The following is an 8,906-nucleotide window of genomic DNA, read 5'->3' on the forward strand; positions in this document are numbered from 1 at the left end:
CTAGTTTCAGGTTTCTTGGGATTTGCTAGAGCAACTGGGTGTTTCTTGGCATGCTTTCTGCGACTGGGAACCCTCGTAAATCCTTCTGCATCTTTGTTTGCCTCAGTTGTGGGAGCTTTAGACTAAAGATTCAGAGGGCAGTCCCTGAAGAGATGGCCATGTTCATGCCACTTTCTACAACGAAAAGGAATATGCTCGTAGTCTATTGTTCAGACCCATTCAAAATCGTCATGAAATAAACTTACCGAATCCATGAGTTCTTTAGCCAGATGCATGTGTACATAGATCTTGGCATAGGAGGTGTATCTTCAGTATTTGGTTTCCTCAGTGACTTTGATGAAGACTCCCAAGCTATTGCCAATGTCCTTTAAGGTCTCCTCGTTCCAGTATTCCGAGGGAAGAGAATACATGCGTATCCATACCGGAGCCCAGTTGAGATCCTCTTTGTCTAGATTGAACCTCGCTTTCCATTGACGAAGATATAGGCCTGTAGAGTTGAAGAAGTACGGACCTCCTTCGAAGATGCGAGTTTTGTCTTCCAGGCAAGTGAAGATAGCAGTGAAGAAACCTTTGGGACCTAGCTGCAGGGTGACTTGTCCTTTAGGCTTCCATTTGGAGGCTATCCATCCATGCAAGGCCTTTTCTGTTGGCCAAAATCCGAGGAACTTGCCTATGAGTGCATGATCACTCATATATTGGATTTGAGTGTTAATCCGGTCACTGGGAAGATCTATTTTAATTTTCTCTGCAGACTTGGGAATGCATGTTGCAGAAGACGCTTTTGGCTGTGACGTCGAGTTGTTTTGATTTGTACTTTTGTCTTTGGCTGCCTCCTGGCCTACAACAGCGTCTCCATTGTTGTCATTGACCGGATCAGTGTGGGGGCCGTCAGTTGGGGCAGGGCCAAAACTGACTGGAGCTTCTGCGTTAACTGGATTGTCATAGGAAGGATTTCATACGGGAAGGGGGGCAGAGCTCGCCCCTCCAGGCGGCGGAACATGATGGGTTGATCAGCGACGAGGAGGAATAGGAAAGCCGAGGGTGCAAAGGAGAAGGGCAGCAGGTTTACTCAGAAACCCTAGCAAGGGCAACATCACACCTCAGTAGCGCTCTGCAAGTTTTTTTCAAAAAAAATAAAATTACAAACTGATTTTATTACAGTCTCTACATTATATAACATTAATTAATTACTTAAGTGATAAATTATATATTATGTATAACATTAAATAAAATATCCCCCAATTAAATAAAATAGATTACACCCTATATGATATTAATTAATTTATTACTAAGTGCATATTAATAAAGCACTATCGGAACAATGCAGAACTGGAAACTCAACGCCAGTCTTCTCAGCCTCGTAGAGGTGGTCATCTTATGGAGATTTACGTTCAGACTGTCATTTCGTCCTATCAACAGTTACGTCAGTACGACACTGACGTGTATTATCTGGTTTAAAGGGAGCCAAACTTAAACCAGGTTACGGAGTAAACGGAAATACAATATTTAAAATCAGCGTGGATATGTTTTCCAAGTGCGAGTAAGATATTTAAATACGTTTTTCCAAGTATATATAGTTTTTTCAAGTTGTTTCAGAATCTAAAATTTAGATTTATAATTAACTAGCAATTGTCCCAAAAGGTACAAAGAGAGGCCGATAGGATTATTACATTGGAATTGTTGAATTTTTCTAGAAAAGATGTTGGTTCAAGTATCTTTCTGGTTATACTCTTTGATCCTTTGTTAATATGGAATTAATAGAATTTTCATCAGAGTAGACTACTTTGATCCAAAACACCCAAAAGAACATAATAAACCCTGAACACGTCAAATATAAATGAGGAGCACAATTCTTAAGAAGAATAATGATAAGTTGTACTGTGACTCCTTAGAGACTAGGAGAATAACTCTTGATACCCAAAAGATTGCAATATCAAATGATCATAGACAATTGTGCATGTCAATGATCATAATAATATCGTATATTTACACCAAATATAGACTAATTCTCAGCCATTACTAGTGTAGTCCCAGTTCCAGGACTCCTTAAATTCACTGGAGGGCCATAACAATTACCTCCCTTCTAGGAATGCTTCATTCCAAAAGCATAAGATCCAAATTACTGAAAAAAGTATGACAAGGATTGACAGACAAATATAGATGGACAGTACAGCTCCCAAGAATAATAATAATGATAACTTACAGAACAATTTCTAAGATACTAAGAGAATATAACCCCTAATAAGTTATAACCCAAAATATCATAATTTTATATGATGGTATAGAACAATAAATATGAATTGACTATAATAATCACCTATATATACCAATTCCCAGCCATTACTCATGTAGATCAAATTCCCAAGGATATCTACCCTTTGCTTATACAAGTGACCCTTATATTTGCTAGAAGACCATAACATAGACCCGGCTTAATATATTCCAGTGGTTTAATGATTAACATAAACATTGAGTTTACAAATAATGACAGCCACGAAATACTAAATGTTTTATTAAACATACAGGAGAGGTATTTCTGCTGCCAAATCAAAACATAATTGGAGGTGACAATGCCAAACAGATAGCAATAAATGGTTTGAAAACTCAGTACAGTTGAATGGAAATGGCATCAAACAGCAAGCATTCAAAATATTTCCCAGAATTCTTATTGCAAGGTCAAACAGAACACATTCAAGCCTGAACCCCTTACAACTACAGTAACTGATTTGGATAAAGACAATTAACCTACCAATAAGAAATGTCAAAAACAGTTAGGTTGCCTACAAACAGTTAACTAGGCAAATAAGAATCATTCAAGATCCACAACAGAACTAAAACGAAAATGGCAAAGCCCGTGCTGAACAAGGGCAATTACAAGCAGGTCATTAATAACGCTGAAACCACAAGCAAATTACAGGGCTCTGGAATTGTTAAAAGGTTCTCTAAGGAATTAGAACAACCATTGTACCTATTTATCTTTTTGTAAGTCTATAATGCCTATATTTATTTCGTAAAGGGGACATCCTTGGACACATAGTCCACAAATCACATAGGGTTTTTGCATTTGGTCAGACAGATATTGCAAGACGTCAATCCTATGCATCAAAAAATAATCTCAACATGCTTGTAATGACACAAAACCTCAGAATAGCAAGAATAGAACTATTCAGCTCTTGCAAGCAGGCACTTGGTTCACTTGTAAGTTGTGAGGTCAACAAAGTTTTAAGCCATACATCAGGGTTCTATCCCTGCTGTTGTATGTGCCAAATGAATAGCACATCGAAAAGTGATGAGGCAGGCAACAAATCCCGGGCCATTTTAGCAGAGTAGATAAGTACCGGCAAGTTCGTGTTATGTAGTGCATCCCTAGACCTCAGGGTGTGTTTCTCGAAGTTTCTTCTAAAAAGAAATAGAAATAGTCAGCTCTTTCAACAAGAAGACTCAGTAAGTGTCTATTGGATGAAATCATACTCTGCTCTCGGTCAGTGTGTTGCTTGCGGAACATTGAGTGGTTTAGAACGATATCATTCATTGCGAGTTACGATAAAAGGTAAATATTAAATTTCAGTCAGTTATTCTCAAAATTGGATACATAATTGCAGTTGAGAAATCCTATAACAGTTATTAGACAGAGGATGGGGACGAAGACAGAATAAAGACCAAAAATAGAAATGGAAAACAGAACTGTCCAAAAACCAGCGTTGAGCAACCAAGGCGGTGCAATCTTGTTAGAAAAGGATACCTAATGATACCCGACAAAAGAATTGCTCAAATTTCGAAACGAATGAAATGCTTTCTATATTAAGGGTATATAAGATAAAAACCCTACACTTTTCAGTACAGTTGAAAAATACAGTTGCGAATTAGAATTATTTTAAACTAGAATTTTGCAACGCTAATGTTATTCTAAAATAAAAAAGTATTCTATTCACATATACAAAAATTCGCGCAATATGAAAAACAGAACATTGATTAAAATAAACTTTAAAGTCATCCACTGTCTTGGCGTGATCCGGAAAGGGGTAGTTTGAGTAAGTAATGTGCTTGTCAAAATCTCCATGCATAGCCTGGGGTCATGTCATCACTACATTCCATGGTATGATATGACTCGAGGATTCGAATGAAGAAGTGGACAGCAGAGCAACAAACTCCATCATACCCTCATTCAGCTGTGCATCATCTTCATCAATAATTCATTAACAAAACACATAAGAAGAATAAGCAGACGAAGAATGGCCATCATCATAGGATCACAATAGCAGTAGAGCTTAGAAGAAGAAGAAGAATTTAAAGCACCTCTGCCGATTCAGAAAAGAAGAATAAACAGGCGGTCGCGGGTTCGATTCCTCGCAGCATAAAAACAAAGAAGAAGAAGGCCGCCCCCTCCCTTCTCCTCCCGCTTTGCTCTTTTACAATGGCTCGCCTGCAAACAATTGGGTGGAGGCAGATTTAATCTGCGTTTAGGTCATGCGGGCAGTTGCGAAAACAACTCTTGAGTTGAAATGAAAGAGAAAAGGATCTCCAGGGCTGTCGGCTGCTGCCAAGGGCCTGTAAACAAACAGACCTCTGGATCAAAATAAAACTAACATGGCTGTTTCTCGTGATGCAAAAGAAAAAATGACCTGCTTGAATTTACCACAATTCTTCACCTCCAACCGCATCAAAGCTTTCTGCAGATCTATTAACATGTCAGCCCACTACAACAATTACAACAGAAGGCAGATCCACGCTTTCCCACATCGTGGAGGTGGACACCGTGAATCGAACCCTTGACCTTGGCTCGGGAAGACTGTACAGCACTCGCCTGATAACGGTGAATACCCCTGGCCCGTGGTGGGTGCAGAAGGTAATCGGTCAAAACGTGTGCCACTCCGTTGAGTCGTCGGTAGTGGACATAAAGGATCGATCGATGGAGATGGTGACGCGGAATGTTACTCTGAAGAATTTCATCGAGGTGGACGAGAAATGTTCGTTCGTCCCGCATCCTCAGCATCCGCAGTGGACGCTCTTCAAGCAGGAGACGAGCATACGTTGCGCCACTCTCTCGGCTCTGGTATCGCTCCAGATAATAAGGTTGGCTTCCCTACAATTATTCAATCGTCCATGGATATGAATATACGGATGGAAATGGATATTAGTTAATTTAGTGGATACATCGATCGATCATCTGCTGCTGCTCCTCCATCATCTGCTGCTGCTCCTCCTTCTATCGCTGCTGGTTTGGTTTAGTTATCAAACTCAGGGAAGAAGAACAGCACATTGGCAGGGAAAAGCAGTAAAAATATCTTCAAGAGTCACATAAAAAAAATGGAAAAAAGCAGTAAGAAACTTAATGTGTATTTGGAAAAAGCAGTGACACTTCAAATCAATGGTTGAAAGTGTCTCACTTGATCCAACGGAGCAGGGTAAAAGTGTTGACGATTGTTGATGCATAGGAAGGCCTATCGGCCTAAATATAAATTTAAGTATAAATCAAACTTTTGCCCTAAAATTTTTATTTAATTTTAAATTTATAATATATTAAAGTTGATGAATCTAATTATAAAAATTATTTATGTGATTAAAAAATAAATAAATATTGAAATTATGATAATAAGTTAATAAAATTATGTAAAACTATAATATTTCATTAAAAAAAATTAAAATATAAGATTTAGTGAAATCATGTTAATAATTTAATAAAATTATGTAAAATTAACATTTAAACTAGTATGTGTAGATATTTTTAAAGAATATAATTCCAATTATTACAAAAATTAAGATTTTTTATTTTTTATTTTTTTATATATGAAAAATTAAAGTAAGTCTGTTAAAAAAATAATAAAAAATAATTTAAAACTCTAAATATTATTTAAATAATCAATCAATTATAGTTAATCTAATAAAATGAAATGTATGTTTGAATGATTGGTAGCTTAATAAAATGAAATGTAGGTTTAAATGATTGGTAGCTTAAATATTATTTAGGGAAACAATTAATTATAATTAATTGTATGAAATCTATTCAATTTATCAATTTAGTTTATAGATATATGTATGAATTTTTTTAAATTTAGTTATAAAATATAGAAAGATTTCCAAAATCTGAATTTTAATTATATAAATGGTTTGGATCAGTAATTAATATTTATCATTATGTGATTTAAATTGGTCAAAATTTTCTTTTATGCCATTTCTGCCTTAAAAATATAGCTTAAAACATCCATCATTATTAAGAAATTTTGAATAAAACATATAGATATAAATTTGTAAATAAAAACTATGAAGAAAAAATTAAAATCAATAAATAATATTTAAAACAATAATATAAGAGATGCAACTCTAAAAAATAATACTTAAAAAAAACTTAAAATATAGACATCAAATTTATTTATAAATTAAATTATATAATAATACTTATAATTATAAAAATTAAATATAATAAAAAAACTCATAAATTAAATTATACAATAATATTTATAATTATAAAAATAAATATAATTAAAAAATTATAAATTAAATTATATAATTAGGCCGATAGGCCTTCCTTTGAAAGGGACTTTCGTCGTCCCTTTGTTTCTCATGCTGACACGTGGCGTTGGAATAGAGCGGCACAACCGGGAGTTCTGCAATCTCGTGCTGACACGTGGCGTCGGAATAGAGCGGGCATAACCACACAGTTCTGCAAGGGAGCGGCGTCGTGTATTCATGGATATTCATGAAGGCAGTTCTGCGGCTAAATTCGTGCAGTTCTCTTCCGCAGCTTATGCATTCTTAAGCTCCAGTAGTAATGGCGCATTGTGTTATGGTACCTTCTGTCGGTTTGGCAGCTACCCAGTTATGCGGTCCCTGTTTTGCGGTGCACAACTGTTCTGCGATGCACAATCAACTGTTCTGCGGTTTCCGTGCTTCCATGACCGGGAGCCTTCTTGGATCAAACTACCGGCAGCCTTCTTCGATCAATCTCACAGAGTATAGCACTGTTCAAACTGACAGAGGAGCCTGGTTTGACAATCTCACGAACGGGTATCGGAGCTGGAAATCGTGAGCCGGAGCTGTTGTTTAGAAAACATCTGCACAACATCATTTCTTCCAGGTCAGGTCATCGTCTCTCTCAGTCCTGTTTAATTTTCAAGCTCTCTTAGTCCTGTTTAATTTTCACTGCTTGTATTCTCAGAAGCCCGGGTCCATTTCCTATACCTACCGAGACCTATTTCACTATTCTACTGTGAGATTGTCCTGAGACTTACCGGGACTCTATGGTTATCCCCGGACCTGCGTTATCCCAATACGTATCTTCTTAACTGGGATCTCTCTTCGTAATCGAAAAATATAACGATTTAAAGCAATCGGCCTAAAATTTCCGAGTACAATGATATAGCCCAAGGCCTTCCATGGGGCTGGGCTATTTGCCCCTCCTTTCGTTGCGGGATTGAATCCTCTGTAACATGAGCTGCTGCTTGAAATTATGAATAAAATTTTCAGCCATTGCATTCAGTTCGTCCGTGGATAGGCCATCTGGGTTTGTGCCATCTCCAGTCCTAACACAGTTGGTCATATCTTCATTATGAGGAACTTCCAAGACGTTGGATGCGGCCACTTTAGATTTGTTCATTCCCACATGAGAAAAGCTTTGGGTTGGCTCAACCAGGGGGGAAAAATCATGGGTTTTTCCTAAAAACTGAGGCGGAAATGGAGGATCAATCGGAGGAGAAAATTGATGGGTTTTTCTCAGAAACTCTGGAGGATTTGAAGACTCAAGCTGGGGAGACAAACGATGGGTTTTTTGTGAAAAAACTGGTGGGTTTGGAGCCTTACCCTTAGGAAATTTATGTTTTTTCGGCCTTGAAGGCTCAACCAGTGGAGGCCTAAATTGCAGCTCCTCTTCTTCTTCTTCAAAATTCTGTCCATGTTTATCAAATGTAGTCCTACGCATATTGCCAGCTTTCTTCTTATTATTATTGCCATTGGTGGGACCTCTGCTAGAGGTGTCTGCAATAGTCCCAATGACCAGATTGAATAACACAAAAAGCATTGAAGGGGTGAGCCAAGTGTGCATCACATTGCATACCTGTGGCAGGGACTACTTGAGTGGCACCATGAACATTATTTTCATTTTTTTGAGTTGTATGATCAAGTATTGTTAGGTTAGTGTTCTCATAGTTTGGGAATCTGAAATTCCAAATAAAAAACAAGGATACTCTGAAAAGAAATCATAAAACAAACAATCAAACAATTTCTGGGAAGCTCACTGCATTCCATCCGGGTAGACATGAGCTGTTCCATTGAGAGCACCAGATAAAGAGGTAACGTTCAGCACCTAACCTTCAAAATTGTTATAAAATCCCTGGAATTCCTGCATAAAGATAATTCTAGCATTGTAAAGGTGAAACTTGTCAACTTTTCAGCATTGCTACCCACGGGAAAGCAAATTTAGGCTGAATAATATTGTGCAAATGGCTGGCATACAGATCAGAAGACAAATTGCTCTGGCATACCAAAAAAATGCTCTCACTTTCATTTTAATTTTATTTGGAGTTATTGTACTTCAGAGCTAAGAACTTCCTTCAACAACATACCTTCTGCAACACGAGTTTCCTTCAACAACATGCCCTCATATACCTTGATCTATCCAACAATGTAGAAAATCTACAGCAGTTAAAGCACAACTTGCCCATGCCACTGTATTAGATGAAGCAAAGTATCCAATAATCATATTGAGAAACTAGATCATTTTCAGAATATATACTCTACGCTAGCAGCCTCTCATGATAAGTAGTGGCACTTCTATCAAAGTATCTGGTGCTTGTTAGTCGCTGGAAATACAAATATGGTCCTCTATCGTTGCCAGCCTTTGGTGACCATAAACCAGATTCTCCTCATTCAAGGAAGGAATGCCTGAAAAAGAATACGTCCTTTCTTTTGCC

The 8,906-nt window shown here is 37.3% G+C and overlaps 1 protein-coding gene and 1 pseudogene across 1 annotated transcript; one reads left to right on the forward strand and one right to left on the reverse strand.

Moving 5' to 3' along the window:
- Positions 1–4,648: 4,648 nt before the first annotated feature.
- Positions 4,649–5,223, forward strand: LOC149241452 (uncharacterized; the record flags this gene model as incomplete). Its single annotated transcript, XM_089370550.1, has 1 exon — positions 4,649–5,223. A coding segment is annotated over one exon (465 nt), but the record flags the coding sequence as incomplete, so codon positions are not given.
- A 2,128-nt stretch (positions 5,224–7,351) lies between these two features.
- On the reverse strand, positions 7,352–8,080 carry LOC149241453 (uncharacterized; annotated as a pseudogene).
- Between the last annotated feature and the right edge of the window lie 826 nt (positions 8,081–8,906).

The sequence above is a fragment of the Pinus tabuliformis genome, chromosome 8 (genome assembly GCF_031772625.1).
Source record: "Pinus tabuliformis cultivar Carrire ecotype Pingquan chromosome 8, CPIR1, whole genome shotgun sequence".
Taxonomy (NCBI): domain Eukaryota; kingdom Viridiplantae; phylum Streptophyta; class Pinopsida; order Pinales; family Pinaceae; genus Pinus; species Pinus tabuliformis.